We start from the raw sequence: 17,023 nt of genomic DNA, 5'->3' as shown, positions 1-17,023 counted from the left end.
TGCATTGATAGGCCTACTTATAACTATATAATATAAGCTATTTAGTTTTATTCTTTAGTCGTCTGTGTAAAATTGAAAATATAATCGTTAAGTATCTATTAGGTTAGTGTTTATTAAGTAAGCATTTATCAAATTAAATAGATCTTTTTGTTCACAAATTTAAGCTCCGTCTACAGTGTGTGCCTTACCGGGTTAATAAACGAGTGGAAGTAAATGTTGATTTCAAAAATAAATTTCCCGATATTTTGAAAAATACTGCAATGCCAAAAATTAATTTCAAACACTAATATACTTTTGAACAATTCCACAATCATGAAAGTGACATCACAAATCACGTCACAAACCCGATAAGTTTGAATAACATTGCGTTACTAGTGTGTCTTGTACATATCTTAGGTTGTGCTGTGTATTCACTAGTTTGTGATGTACAATTAATACATCGTCATGTGCATTTTCTAATAATTCGGTACAAATCATAATTTGCTTTGTAGATACACGTGTACCAGACAAACCAGTAAATGTATATAACAAACTTCTTTATCTACATAACAAATTATTATTTGCACCTAATGTATTGGTAGATGCACATGACGAACTATTTATTGTACAGCACAAACTAGTGAATGCACAGCACAAACTAAGATATGTACCGGACAAACTAGTAAATGTACATAACAAACTGGTTTATCTACAAAACAAATTATTATTAGTACCGTATATATTGGAAATGGCACAATGACTTATAATTATCACGCAAAGACTATTAACTGTACAGCACAAACTAGTGAATGCACAGCACAAACTGAAATATGTACAGGACAAACTACTAAATATACATAACAACTTGCTTTATCTACATAACAAATTATGATTTGTACCGAATATATTGGAAAATGCACATGACGAACTATTAATTGAACAGCACAAACTAGTGAATGCACAGCACAAACTAAAATATGTACAGGACAAACTAGTAAATGTACATAACAAACTGCTTTATCTACATAACAAATTATTATTACCGGTAGTACCGAATATATTGGAAATGGCACAATGACGATCTAATAATTATCACGCAAAGGCAGTTTAGGTGTTCCATATAAAAGCAGTTTAGTAAAACTTGTCTTAGCTAGCTTTTAAAATAAGTATCTCTCAATGGCTTAAAAACACGCGTCTGCGTCTGAATATAAAATGATGATGAAAAAAATGTTATACAGACGCGTAGTAGTTGGGGAGAGGGGTACAGGTGTGTGTCGAAATCATATGTTAATTACTTTTTAAGATTTTATTACAATATAATTATTAGGATTGCTTAGGACTAGGTATTCCAGGCTTGCGTCACAGAAAGCATGTAATTAGAATCCAAGCATATGATTTTTTTTCAAATAGTTAGGAGACCTGATACATAAGAAGCATTCAATCTTTGGATAGAAGTGCATCTGCTTTTTTAATTATTGTTTATTTCTAAAAAAGTATTGTCGGTATTAAGAAATTTAAATGAAATATGAATATATGGTTGAGTAAGAATGTGTGGATCATTTTATTATTTAATTTTAATGAAATCTTTAAAGTGTTTTAGGCAATCTGATATATTTAACAAAAAAGTTATGTAATACTAATAACATAAGTTACGCGCCAGTGTATATAATGTATGTTTCATATAAATCAGACAAATAATCTACTTCAGCGAAAAATGGATGGTTGGTTGTGAAAATTAATATAAAACCGACTGTTCCTTGATTAAAATTCTCACTATTAACAATTCTGTTTCAGATAATTACATCTGTTCTTATTGATATTAAACTGTGCTCATTTTGCGGTTGTGAAGGTAAGTTATTTTGTAGAACCTCACTTTGCGGTTGTGACGGAATATTTTTGTATAACCTCACTTTGCGGCTGTGAAGGTAAGTTATTTTGTAGAACCTCACTTTGCGATTGTGACGGAATATTTTTGTATAACCTCACTTTGCGGCTGTGAAGGTAAGTTTTTTTTTGTAGAATCTCACTTTGCGGTTGTGACGGAATAGTTTTGTATAACCTCACTTTGCGGCTGTGAAGGTAAGTTATTTTGTAGAACCTCACTTTGCGATTGTGACGGAATATTTTTGTATAACCTCACTTTGCGGCTGTGCAGGTAAGTTTTTTTGTAGAACCTCACTTTGCGGTTGTGACGGAATATTTTTGTATAACCTCACTTTGCGGCTGTGAAGGTAAGTTATTTTGTAGAACCTCACTTTGCGGTTGTGACGGAATATTTTTGTATAACCTCACTTTACGGCTGTGAAGGTAAGTTATTTTGTAGAACCTCACTTTGCGGTTGTGACGGAATATTTTTGTATAACCTCACTTTGCGGCTGTGAAGGTAAGTTATTTTGTATTACCTCATCGTTTATGATTATCATAATATAATGCAACAATATAAATTTATATGTCATTTTCTTAACGTTGATAAGATTCTGTTGAATTTAGAATCACACCGACATTATCAAGATCATATTGCGACTTTTTCAACTGATCGTGAAGTTGGATGGCTATTCTAAACTCGAACCAACATCGGTGAGTGGCAAATGGCTCAAAGTCAGCGACCTTAACCAATCTGCCGTAAAGGCCCCTAATGTTGATAAATACCCTTGCAATGAAAAATAGTACTTTGTTGATGTGTGTTCTTCAAATGAACTTGCTACGGTCACGCAAAACCGCCATTCATTTCCATCTTCGACACGCATTAATCACTAAAGGTTTATAGCTTAGAAAGGTTATGAAGTAGTAATCAATCATTTGTTTCTTGTATCACAGATTTGCCTAAACAATGGAGATCCAGGGTGATATTGCAACAGAACATACCTATGTTCAAGTTTTACAATGTCCTGACCATGTTGAAATGAAAGACTTTGAAGAAGACGTGGAAGCATATGTAAGAAATGTAATAAATGACACACGTGGAACATTGGGAAACCTTTTCTATAAAGGTAATGTTTCCATCGCAACTGAACAAATGGAGTTTGAAATTCAACTGAACTTGTTCTCAATGCAAAGCGTTCCGCCGAGAATAGACGAGTTGCTAAATGCATATCTTGCACCGCTTGTAGATAGGGGAATGACTTTGGTAGCCGCCCCGAGGATTTTACAGAGAAAGATTGATGTTGAGCGAGAACCTCGTTACATTGCAAAACAAGAAGAAAGCCCTGGTTGTGGAAATATTCCCGGTGACAATTTCTGGCAGAAGTTTCTCAACTGGTGGTTGATTGTTCCAAAAGTCCAGTGCGATTTCTTTGATCTGTTGTACCAGCTTTATACATTTGACATAACGCATCAAGGATTTATTCCGAAATTTGTTCATTTTTTCACCATTCCCTGCAACGTTATGCTGTCCATGTGTTTCCTTGCACAGTTCTCCTTTTTTGGAGTTAAGATTGGTAATGGTGCTTGGCAGATAAATGGCAGCTTTGCGCTCTTTCTTGTTCTGGTAATCATGTATCTTATCATGGGCCTGATTAGGAAATGTAAGACATGGGGTTTAGCAACATCTGTCGTGATATTTGTTTGCTGGATTACTGGAAACTTATGGTATGCCGTGTACAAAGCACCAGGAAATTCATGGTACAACCCGACAACCATTGCATCAAATCCAATTCTATGGAGTTACATTATATCCTTCATCCAAGCTTCTTCGCACCTCGCTGTTCCACAAATGCCACCTTATATCACAGGTAAGTGATGTTTTCAGTGTTACAACCCTTACCCTGCTAAATTTCTATAATGGACTTGTCCATCTTTCAATTTGGACGGTGCCATTAACTGTTAAGAGGGGTGCTTACAAAAAAGATACTGACTGAATGGCGGACAGTGCGGATCTTGATCAAACTGCATGGATGTGCAGGCTGATCATGATATACACTGGCCGCAAAGGCAGAATCAGTCGTGTCTAGCATGATAAGGGTAACCACTGAATCCGTAGTTCAAGGGAAAAGTGCCGATTCTGGGCTTATCCCGCGTGTGTTATGAGAAATTTAAAATTATGTTAAAGTGGCACAAGTAATAAATGTCTGCTTGTATCTTGTAAAGTGATTTTTACAAACATATAGTTATCTTGGTAAAAACATTCATCCTTATTTGAAAGAAAAAAAGATAACCTGTAGATTTGTTTCATTTGTGCAGTTTACTTATGTACAGTTATTGGCAAGTTGAATTACTAATGTATTCCTTGTGAAAATATATACGAGAAAGCAAACGAATTTATTAAAAAGTTGTTGATATTCCGTGGTTTCTCGTTCATTCCGTGGCTCTCAAAATTACGCTTGTGCCGCTGCCGCGCATCCGAAGTCCATGCAAGTTTCTCGAAAAAGTAAACAAAGATTTGTGAGCATCCAAAAATGCGCAATAAACAGGTAAGTATAGCTTATTTACTTAAAAATATGGAAATGTGAAAAAAAAAATTTGCAGTGCTAAAGAAAAAGAGGGTGGCATGCAAAAACTTTTATTAAAATACAAACATGCAAACCGATTGTGACAAATTTGTAGCAACACATTAAACAGTCCCCTAACTAAATACTGAGCAGTGTAATTTGTCAAGGTACCCTTCACCATAGCGACCATCAATTAGCCAATCAGAGCCATGGATTCAACGAGAAGCTGCCAGCTGTTCCAGACCAATGTAGGTCACTATACATGAGGTGAGATTTTTCATTGTCTGTCATATTTTGTTGATTTTTTGACTTAGCATGTTTTTAATAAAAGGTTGCAGCTACTTTTGGTTAAAAACAACATGGGAATACCTAACATCAAACGCGCATACGCAATTTTGGCAATTAAGAGCCACGGAATTCCGAGAACACAGCATAATGTTTAAGCCATGAATCCCCCATGATCCTATTTTCACAACGAGCACTAAAACGTGGAATTATTTATTACTAGGTTTGCACCATTGGGAATCTATGCATGCATTTTTCTGCAAGAAATACCAGACGTCAGAGAGAACTTGGAGAGGAAGACTTTACATTGTAGCAGCCCTGCTGTGCTTCCCCTTACTCTCAGTGGCTGTAGCTTGGTTTTCGTGGCCGCATCTCATTGGAACAATGGTAACACGTTCTATCACGAGTAGTTTTATCAAAAAGTAACTCATTTCTTGTATTCCGTTTTGTTGTTTTTTTTTTGTTTTTTTTTTTTTGGGGGGGGGGGGGGGGGGGGGGGGGGGGTGAGGGGGTTGTTGTTGTTTGAACAAAAGGATTTTTTAACATGCACAATACGTGATAACATTATGTTAGAACATAGCAACGAGATATAATTTTAACAGTTTCAAAACATGATATCATTATTTAATACTTGCCTGTCTTAACAAGTGTGTCTCGTTACCCCATTGCTGAGGCGTATTTGAAGCATGAATACCATTTCTATTTTAAACAGAGGTGACTCCAGTTACTCTTTAACCTTATTCTCATCTTTGAATATTATATAACTCTTTCCTATGAATATATGTAACAGCCTGTGGGTAGACCGTCAGGGGATTTAATAAGAGTCAATGATTGAGACTATAGTATTAGTAGCTGTAGTTAGAATAAGCTTATTATACTGACTGTCTTTATTATTATATTTAAAGGTCTTCTATATCATGGCAGGAATTGGTTATCAACATTCGTCTTTCAAAAAGTATCGAAGGGTTGTAGAAAAGGCCGAACTTTCAGGAAACCCGGGCTTAGACCATTTTCCAACGAGAGTCGAAGACCTCAAGCAAAGCGCCGCTCCCTTTATTACAAAGCTGCAGGAATGCCGATTGGTTTCAAAGAATGCTACAAGATCCGAAATTGTAAAGAGTGTTACAACATTAAAGCTATACAATACATATTTTCACCACGGAACCCACGCTCTTGATGAAAACTTTAATCATCACATGCTTGCAGTCCGAGAAGGTATTCATCTGGCATGAATATACAAATCGCCAACACCTACAAAATGAACGTTTAGCACCGTACAGATGTGACAGTCTCATTTTAAGCTTACGCAAATCTTGCATAGTCCAAATGATTAATTTGTATTCGCTCTAGTTATACTTCGTTTTAGCTCATCTGAACCGGACTTTGAGGCTGATCGAGCTATTCTGTATAGATGGATGCCCCGTCCGTTGTTTATCATCCGTCGTCCACAATTTACATAATAAACATCTCTGAAACTACGGGTCACTTCACGAACTTGGTCTGTGGCATCCTGGTAATGTTCTCTTTCAAAGTTGTTCATATTGGGGCACTTGGTCCCTTTAAGCGGATGACAGAGCTAAAAATAGAAAAAAAAAACTTTAAACGATATCTTTTCATGAATCGCTTGATGGATCTTCATTAAACTTGGTCTGTTGCCCCATTGACGGGTTTTCTCCCCAACTTGTTACGAGAGGGGCGTCTGGCCCCTTGTAGGGGCTAAACGATTCAAAAATAGAAAAACCCTCAAACGACTTCTTTTCATGATCCGCTTGATGGATATTCATCAAACATGGTCTGTAGCATCACTGCAAGATCTTCTATTAAATTCATTTAACTTGATGCAGGGCCTTAGATCTTAAATAGCAAAACGTTTAACAACGTCTGCTCATTAACTGTTCGATGGATCTTTATCAGTCTTGGTCTGTAGCATCACTGTAAGGGTCTTTTTTCATTTTGTTCAAATGAACTACATTTTGGGCCACTAAAGATAAAATAGAAGAATCTTTAAAAATCTTCCTCTCATAAAGTACTTGGTGGATCTTCATCAAACTTGGTCTGAAGCATTTTTATAAAGTCCTTTGTAAAATTTCTTCAAATAGGGGCACATTGCTCCTTTAAAGGGGCATATTTGCTAAAATTAGAAACACCTCTAAATGACTTTTTCCGTTGGTTCTTCGTTCAATTTGATCCGTAGCAACCTTGTAAGGGCCTCTCGAATTTGTTCAAATATGGCACTTGACCTACTAAACACAGCTGCTTCAATTCATGATTTAGTGTGTCAAATAGTCAATTTCGGATGAGCGGTTTAAGGCCATTATGGCCCCCATGTATATCAAAGCACCTATAAAATTGGATTTACACTATGGTTGCGGGTCTGTGTGAAGTAGTAGAACTTATAAAATCTAATGAATAAGGACAGGTAATACAATTCAATATAATTACACCTTAAAACAAGAAGTATCTTTAAAAAAGATATACGACCGCATTAGTCAATGCACACTTTAAGCTACGAAACGTGCATGCACTTTGCACTTTTATACAAAAATACGGACTAAAAAGGAGGGGTCGAAAAGTGTGTGTGTTGAGGGGGAGGGAGGATGACCATTTTTGAAATCGTCAGGGGATACGAAATGACCCAAATTTGGGAGACGACGTTGACTAGGGGACAAGTTGACTGTACATCGTTTACGGGAGTTCACTACGTATCAAAGTGACAGAGTCGAACTATGCGCAAGGGTATGACGTTTTACAAGCTATTTTCACAGGAGACTTGCAACGGATTATACTATCTAACAATACAGTTCAGAGCACCTGCACACTTCTTAAGAAAATATTATATATTCCATTCGGAAACCTGTGGAATGTTTCATCCACCAATCAAAATGTACAGTTTAAATCAGCTATTAAATGACCTTCGCCCCAGATATAAACAGGAAGTAAACATGAAGTCAATACCGGCCTGCGGTCGGAAAAAGTTTACTTATTCTACATGTCATGGATAATGTGACATTTTGATACGAGCAAAACTGTAGTAGGTTCACTATAAAATACTCAGTGATACTTCATTTTATCATCGGACTGTTACAAGTTAATATGTTACCATAAATAAACGGGAAAAAACATCTGAATCAGTTTAAGTGTCTTTGTTGTGAGAAAAATATGACATTGTGTATAAAACCGTTTTCATTTTCCACGCTATTGTTTAAATGCAATGCAAGTAAACTAATAGATATATTATATTTGATTGTAAATACTTGCCTGTTACAAGAGTTGTCATTGTTTGCAAACATAGCTTTAAAATAAATATCAAATATTCCGTTATTGGTATAAACAAAACTCGTCAAATTCACATTCACATTTGTAAACTTAAGTAATTTATGGTTATTCGAAGGACTTAGAAATCAATTTCTATATTTTATGTGTTTCTTTCTTTGAAAAAAAGTTAAGTTCTGTCTATATCTAAATAAAGAGATAGGTAGGTATGTGCTCCGAGTTGAATTATTTTAAAATTTGTGGATTATCGCCGATTTTGATATCTTTATATTATATAATCTGGAAAACAATAACTTATATTCAGTTCCATTTTTAAATGTATGGTTGTAAAGTGTATAAATTCGATATTAGTTTAAGTGTCCCTACACTGAAATGAATTATAGCAGAATTTTGAGTTAAATAGTGTGCGCTAACATGCCTCAGATTTCTAGACGCTTGCAGATAGAATACCTCTCAAAGGAAGATAATATCGATCGATTGTGATTTACAATAAATTTCTTCGATCTTACAAAAAAATTTGATTATTATCATTTACGGTAAAATGTTTTGGGTTTTTTTTTTTTTTTTTTTTTTTTTTTTTTTTTGTTGAATAAGTCTTGTACCGCAACCTTGGAGGATCTTACTAGGATGCTACAAACCATGTTTTGTGAAGATCCAACACCGGTTCATGAGAGGAAAATGTTTAAAAGGTTGTTTTTTTTTCTATTTTAAGCTTAAGCAGTCACTACAAAGAGAAATGCAAAACCACTTAACAAATTTGAGAGAGAGGTCCATACACACATGCGACATGAAATTTTCAGTGATACTTAGTAATCTGTCAAGTGGTTGAAAAGTTTTTCTATTTCTAGCTTTAGTGTCTCCTAAAAGGGGCCAAGCAGAACCCTTTGAATAAATATGAGAGGACCTTATAAGGGTGCAGTAGACTAATTTCGATGATTTTCAACCTGCTAGTTCATGACAAGCAATCACTTCAGGGATGTTTTCTATTTTAGCTCTATTTTTAGCTCTAGAAGCCCCTACTAGGAGCAAGCAAAACTATTTGAATAATGTTCAGAAAAGACAATTTAACACAAAGATGCTACAGACCAAGTATGGTGAAGATCCATCCACTGGTTCATGAGAAGCAGTCAAATTAAGCTATTCTAAATTTCACCTCTGGTGTCCTCTGAATGTATCAGTGGAACCATTTTAACTAATCTGATAGAGGATCATGTTTTTTGTTGTTTTTTTTTTTGGTTTGACGCCGTTTTTCAACAGTATTTCAGTCATTAAACAGCGGGCAGTTAACCGAACCAGTGTTCCTGGATTCTGTACCAGTACAAACCTGATCTCCGCAAGTAACTGCCAACTTCCCCACATGAATTATCAGAGGTGGAGGACGAATGATTTCAGACACAATGTCTTTTATCAAATCGTCACGGAAAACATACGCCCCGCCCGGGGATCGAACTTGCGACCCCGCGATCCTTAGACCAACGCTCTGCCTACTAAGCTAAGCGGGCGGGCTTGATAAGAGGATCATATCAGGATCCTACAGACCACCAAGTTTACAAAGTGAAGATCACTCAAGTGGTTCATAAGGAGATGCTGTTTAAACGTTTTTTACTTATATCCCCTAAAAGGGGGAATACATCTCAGAGGACCGTGCAATGATGCTATCACCAAGGTTGCAGATGATCTATCAAGTGGTTCATGAGAAGTAATTTTACAGTTTTACTGTTTTTTTAGCTTCTGTGGCCCCTAAAAGGGGGCAAAGTGGAACCATTTGCAATAGTGTGAGAGAGGACCATACAAAGATGCTATAGACAAAGTTTGGTGAACAGCTATAAAGTGGTTTATGACAGGAAGTTGTTTAAAAGTTGATATATTTTGAGCACTATAGTGGCCGCTAAAAGGGCCCTAGCAGAACCACTTCTCTAAAATTGACAGAGGTACTAGGATGATTCTGCCCAGTGTGGTGTGGACTCATCATGCGGTTCATGTGAAGAAGCCTTTTGAAGGAAAAAGCTTATACCAGAGGACAGATGCTTGATACAGTACCATTGCAATAGCTCACCTTAAAAGGTTGTTTTAATTCATTTCTGAAAATATAATCATTTTATGTTGTTTATAACGGTCTAAACTACTGCTTAAAATCTGATAACAAAGACAACACAAAGCCAATGTTATAATGCATTGACACTCAATGATTACATTCACAGTATATCAAACAACTGTAGAAATAATTCATTTTAAGCTCTAAACGAGAGTATGTTTCTCACAAAAAAAGCATGTCTCCCACCATAAATCAAGGGCCATAACGTACTTTACTCCGGTTTAAATTACCAACCCGCATCATTCCAATAAAAAACACAACTAGGCTTGGAACTGATCACTTCTGTGAAGTTTGGTGGAATTTCAAATAGTGTATATGAAGTTTGACACCTGCAAACAAAAGCATTCATTCTTTAGTTATCAATAGGAAACCATTGGTCGACAGACAGACAGGCAGGCTTTGACACAAACTCTAGGGTTCTTCAGTTATAGATGGAAGCAAATTTCCAGATCAAGGTTGAGGTTACAATGATCTTTGATTGATTGGCCTCAAAACTGATAATCCCTATCATCTGCCAACCAAGTTTGAGGTCCATGTGCAAAACGCTCTTCAATTATCGTTTTCAGTCTCAAGGTCGCTGATTCATCTATCGGACAATTGGAAACAGATATTTACTAAATCTCAAGTGAGCCGCCCCATGACAAAACCAACATAGTGGGTTTGCGACCAGCATGGATCCAGACCAGCCTGCGCATCTGCGCAGTCTGGTCAGGATCCATGCTGTTCGCTGTCAATGCCTATTGCAATTGAGAAACTGTTAGCGAACAGCATGGATCCTGACCAGACTGCGCGGATGCGCAGGCTGGTCTGGATCCATGCTGGTCGCAAAGCCACTATGTTGGTTTTCCCATGGCGCGGCTCAAGTGATCTCTACACCTTCCATACACATATTGAAATCTTAACCTCCATTTTCTTACTTTTTGGTCATCTGGTGTTTCAACTGGATATTCTTTACACCTTACAAAGTAGGTGACTGCCATCTCAGCATCGCGAAGCTTCATGTACGTTTTTCCCAACATCAGTAAGTTCATGCTGTAAAAATTTGGCTACACTGAAAAAAAATAATGAAATAGACACTATTGTTCATTGTCTTTTTTCTGGTTAATTGACATTTAGGTAGTGGAACCTTAACGATATTCTCTTTTGTCTGGTTGACTGACTTTTATGTAGTGGACCCTTAATGACATTCTCTTTTTTTTTCTGGTTGGCTGACATTTATGTAGTGGACCCGTAATGACATTCTCTTTTTTCCGGTTGTCTGGCATTTATGTAGTGGACCCTTAATGACAATCTCTTTTTTCCGGTTGACTGACATTTATGTAGTGGACCCGTAATGACATTCTCTTTTTTCTGGTTGACTGACATTTATGTAGTGGACCCTTAATGACAATCTCTTTTTTCTGGTTGACTGACATTTATGTAGTGGACCCTTAATAACATTCTCTTTTTTCTGGTTGACTGACATTTATGTAGTGGACCCGTAATGACAGTCTCTTTTTTCTGGTTTATTGACATTTATGTTGTGGACCCGTAATGACATTCTCTTTTTTCTGGTTTACTGACATTTATGTAGTGAACCTGTAATGACAATCTTTTTTTCTGGTTTATTGACATTGATGTAGTGGACCCATAATGACATTCTCTCTTTCTGGTTTACTGACATTTATGTAGTGGACCCTTAATGACATTCTCTTTTTTTCTGGTTGACTGACATTTATGTAGTGGACCTGTAATGACAATCTCTTTTTTTCTGGTTGACTAACATTTATGTAGTGGACCCTTAATGACATTCTCTTTTCTCTGGTTGACTGAAAGAAATATTAAGGTAGTTCTGCACGTTTGAAAAACCGGAAGTGATGGCGTAACGTCGTTTATCCAGAAAACGTAGAATAAAGCCTGGATTCGGCGTACGGAAATGAAAATCAGTTTATGAATTAATCAAAACCTGTGAGTAAATTTGTTTCAATGGCACTGTTGCTATATTTCTAAATTCATAATATATGATATTAAAACATATGGCACGTTAAAAAATTCAAAATAATGTCTTAAAATTAACGTGAAATGTCCGGTTCCCTTTAATCATGGTCAAATATCTCAAAAATTAGCACACGGACCTACACATTTTATTTCACCAAATTATAGGTCATATGTTTATTTACAACTGTGAGAAGTTTCATCAAAATCTACATTGTAGAAAAAATTCTATTCGCGAAAATGTTATGAAAGTTTTCCCATAGACTCCCATTATGAAGTATTGCGTGAGGTCAAAATTTTTCAAATCAGCCTAGCAAAAAATCAAGCACACGACCCTATCTTTTTTATTTGCTGAATTTTCTAGGTAAATTCTGAAGTTTTGAAAAATCAGAGTTTAATCAAATTCTACATTGTAGAAAAAAATTCAATCCAAACGTACAGAACTACCTTAATCTCATATACCTCAAAATTTGAGCGGTTATATATATATACATGTGATATTTGTCAATGTGTTATATTGCTTTATATGATGTATGTATATAAATGAGAATAAAAAATGAAACTATTGCCGTTATTTGTTTAAGGGGGCTGCCACATTTTTTTGTTATGAACATAAATATGTCTATTTCTTGTAAAATCCAGACAGTCTTATCCTCTCTTTTTTTCTTTTCCTACGCTCATTTTCAAAATTAATTTATCTTGTATTTTTGTGTGTCATTACGTAGTTATACATTTTCTACGCTGTAATATATCTACCATGCAATAATTGCAAGACAAGTATCGGAACAGATATATATGTGAAATTGTGACGTTTTGGGGAGGGCTGTCGCTATATAATGTTGTTAAAACTTGTAGACCGACCCATTTGCACTATATATATGTATACATATGTAATGTTTTCATTCATGTTTGTAATAGTTGCAATAAAATATTATTAAACTTAAGTTATATATCTCTGAAACGCCAAAATGCACGTGAAACGTGTGACAATGAGACGAATGTAGTCAATAATTGCCAGCCTATAGTTTTTGGAATGCTTCACCAATGGCGTCAAACCATTAAAATTAAATTGCAAGTTCTGGAATGTAAATATTAGCAGTCTTATTGTTGTTACGTATGTAAAATTAAGTCCGAGGGGACATAACGCAACATGCATTTTCTACATAAGTTTCAATTGTTGTACATATAAAAAAATGTAGATAAAACATTTGATTTTATATGATGACACTGTTATTGTATTTGTATCTACTACTTATTTTGATAAAATCAATGGCATCTTAGGAATTTATTGGTTCTTGTAAAGCATGCAATCCGATCATTTAATAACAGCCATTTACGTACAAACATTGTAATACCGGAATTACCTTGAGGCTATTGTAATTTGTAAACACATGCATTCTTAAATGACCTACTGATAGCCTTAAGCTTACTACTGTTTGCAGATCAAATTGCCTTTTCAACGTTTTTCAAATCGATAGAGTTGCATGTTTACGTCACAAAAACTGTGAAGCTGAAGCTATTTTTGGAGTAACCCTGACAGGTTAACTCCGCCTCATCCGCAATAAATTATTCATTCACCTTGTCGTGAAACCTTTTTCTTTATCTTGACGTCACACAAAGCGCGCGCTCGTGATACTGTAGGCCTACATGTGAATTTATCTACTAGATCTCGATCTATTTATATGAAGTCGTTAAAACACTATTTCAGTTATTAAAATACTGGCAGTTGATTAGCCTTGTCTCCATTCATGGAGGAACCAGTTATAGACTCATATAATTCAAAATAATTCGATTTTTAGTTTGTTTTATATTTGTGACAGCCACTCCAAAAGCACCAAAATAATTGAGGATAAATAACAGCACACCGGCATGTAAAGTTATTGGTTTTATTGCTTGCACTTTATGTGTAATGTTAATTTATCGAATACTTAAACAAAATCAGCATTTAAACCCAAATCTAGCGATGACAATTTCTTTCGAGTGGAGAAAATAACTCGTAACTGTTTCCTAGGATCGCGTCAAATTAGTTAGACTACGACGCGACTTTTTTCAACTAAAGAGGCATGGTCGGTTCCGAGATTCGAACTCATGCCCTTCAATCAATGATGAGCGAATCCAACAACTGGCACGTTTTGTAATTATAGTGAAAACTTCTCACGAGATATATTATTTAAAAGAAAAGGTACTGAAATTTAGGTTGAAAAAGGCCTGTAATGTGTAAGAGGAGGGTGTTCTTTCACATCCACGCTACCTAAATGTAGTGTGCATTGTGGCAGGATTAATTTAAATTCTTAATGATGATTAGATCTGGTGCATCTGTTACAATCCTCCAACAGTATTTATGAGGATTTAAATCATCATTTCTCAGTGATACAGCCTAAGTAAACAAGTTCATTCAGTATTTTTACTCGTATTGGAAAGGCGGAGTTACCTGTATAGACGAGATCCAAAAATAGCTTCAGCATCGCTGCTTGTGTGACGTAAAGGTACAAGTCTCTCGATTTAAGAAAAGGCGAAAGGGCAATTTGATCTGCAAACAGTAGTAAGAAAAAAACAAATAATAAAAATTGCTGATAGCGAGTGCACGCTTCTGTGATTCATACGCATATATCTGACAAACGAGTTAATAAGGTTTTTCATGCATTTACTAATAAAGAGTTTAAGTTTTAAACTCATCTGCTAGTAAGTATCATGACACTGAAATAAATGTATTGTGCGTGCGTGCTTGTATGTGTTTACGCGTGTTTACACGTGTTTACGTGTGTGTGCGTGCGCGTACGTACGTGTGCCGAATGAAGATCAACATTTTTTTATAAGTAAGAGACGTTTGAATTGATATTGACAATCAACCCTTCGTAGCAGAGTAAGACAGATAACGAAAGAATGAGTGTTGCCTAATGATAGGTTCAACAGTACTAAATAGGTAATCAAGCAGCACTTCCGACGTGTCGGATGAAAAACTTTTTTCTTGTTTAACGTGGGTAGTCGACGAAAGTCCCCACCTGGAATGGATGGAACAACTTATGCCCAGCCGAGCCAACGGCATTTACCTCCCCTACTTTCAGTCTAGGCCGATACTGCTGGAAACAGTACCAATTTAAGTAAATCACCCAGCACTGAACACTAGTCGGGATATCAGGGACAAGGCTATTTTTCTATATGTTTGGCAAAACAATATGTCATGTGAACATTTCACAAAGACTGCTCACACTTGATTGGCCGCTAGTAAACGGGACTTGTTTCATTTCTACTAGAGTCGATCTAGAACTATGACTTGTCAAAAAAAAAATATCTCGAGCACTCGACATATTATCTCGACTGCCCGATGTCTTATCTCGAAATTAAGGCATCTTAGAGTTATTAATTGGTCATGGGTTCTATTTCTTTTTTGGAATATTACAGTTAAGGTTATAAGGCGATATTTTTCAGTTTTAATTGCGGAGGAAGATCCTATGCGTACCGCCGTGCATTATTTCAGGCACGGGCGGTTACCTTGATATTTTTGTTTTTGCTTCAAGTTTCTTGAAAATGTCTCTTAGTATCACGTCATCAAAAGATAGATATAGAAAAAAAAATTCACACATTTTAATTCGCAAACAATTTAAATACGTTCTTCTCTGATAACACATAGATATAGATCTATACATTTTCTCTAAGTGCCAAAAAATTCGAAAACAACTTTTCGTGAAATTTTGAACCGAAACCATGATAATTTGAGCATTCTAACAAATGTTTCGTTCCAAAATAAGAAAGTTATCGCATTTTTTTTTTAAATACTGCTGTTGCTATATACAAGGGAAGTAATTCCAAATGTCTCCTTATAAAAAGTCGGAAGAGTTGTCCCGTCCAATATGGATTTTTGGAACTGGAGTCCAATATGAAAAAAATATAGAGTTTGTGGATTGTAGATTTCGGTCTTAAGAAAATGTGAATGCATTCTAAATCACACAGTACAATACTGGTTTCTACTGTAGTGTCACGTGATAGAAAGAAAAGCTTCCAATTGGTTAAAGACATATAGGTGTGAAATAGAATTCAGTATTGTTCTCAACACTGTTAAATAACCTCCTTTCTAGTGAAATATTGGTGAAATGTATTTGCATTATTTTCATTGGTTTTATTCTTCACTGCAGTGGAACAGGCTTTCTATATTTTCACTGCAGTGAGACATATTTTCTACATTTTCGTATGTTCTCCGTGACTATTTGATAAACGACATTGTGTCTGCAATCATTAGTCCTCCACCTCTGATAATTCATGTGGGAAAGTTGGCAGCTACTTGCGGAGAACAGGTTTGTACTGGTACAGAATCCAGGAACACTGGTTAGGTTAACTGCCCACCGTTACATGACTGAAATACTGTTGAAAAACGGCGTTAAACCCAACACAAACAAACAAAAAAAACATTTTCGCTGGTTTTCGGGATTCTTGGACAGTGACATTCACATCATTTGAAGAGAAAAATGCATATAGATCGTACTGAAGTATAAAATAAAGTAGGAAATTTACGACGATTGCACCTATGGTACATTCTATCTGGTATGCCATATTGAATACGAATACACGTTATTTAATTAGTCTTCAGCGAAGGGACATTACTCGGGAGACCTTTTCATTTTCGTTTATACATGTTTTGTTTTTCTTCTCTTGCCAAACTCTTAAAAGGAAATGAAAATACTTTAATAAACATTCTTAACTTTCTTGTATTTTAGACTTTAGTCCCAATTTTCGACCAGGTGATCCTATTTTGGTCAATTTTAGGATCTAGAATGCCTTTTTTTGTTACATTTTAGCTCTGCAAATGTTTTTGATTGATTTAATCATATTTTATTGCTAATATAAATCTAGAACATTCAATACATTGTACATATAACACATATAGATAAACACACATATGACGAAGCTGATTTAAGTAAAAAAGCAAAAGGGTTGGACAACAAGTTTTTTCCAACATTTATGACGGCCCTCCCCTGAAATAAGTAATGTAACA

At 35.7% G+C, this 17,023-nt stretch overlaps 1 protein-coding gene across 2 annotated transcripts; it reads left to right on the top strand.

Moving 5' to 3' along the window:
• The first annotated feature begins 1,737 nt into the window (after positions 1 to 1,737).
• Positions 1,738 to 6,153, top strand: LOC128558118 (uncharacterized). 2 transcript variants are annotated; one of them, XM_053546966.1, is made up of 4 exons: positions 1,738 to 1,828; positions 2,797 to 3,710; positions 4,915 to 5,078; positions 5,597 to 6,153. In XM_053546966.1, exons 2-4 carry the CDS (start codon positions 2,810 to 2,812, stop codon positions 5,921 to 5,923), a joined length of 1,392 nt encoding a protein of 463 aa, XP_053402941.1. In that variant the 5' UTR covers positions 1,738 to 1,828; positions 2,797 to 2,809; the 3' UTR covers positions 5,924 to 6,153. The 2 variants fall into 2 exon arrangements, with proteins under 2 accessions (XP_053402941.1, XP_053402942.1); XM_053546967.1 differs by lacking the exon at positions 1,738 to 1,828 and adding an exon at positions 2,343 to 2,362.
• The last annotated feature ends 10,870 nt before the right edge of the window (positions 6,154 to 17,023 follow it).

This window comes from Mercenaria mercenaria, chromosome 6 (genome assembly GCF_021730395.1).
Source record: "Mercenaria mercenaria strain notata chromosome 6, MADL_Memer_1, whole genome shotgun sequence".
Classification (NCBI taxonomy): Eukaryota; Metazoa; Mollusca; class Bivalvia; order Venerida; family Veneridae; genus Mercenaria; species Mercenaria mercenaria.
Note: the sequence above shows the minus strand (reverse complement) of the source record. Positions and strands in the feature narration are given on the sequence as shown.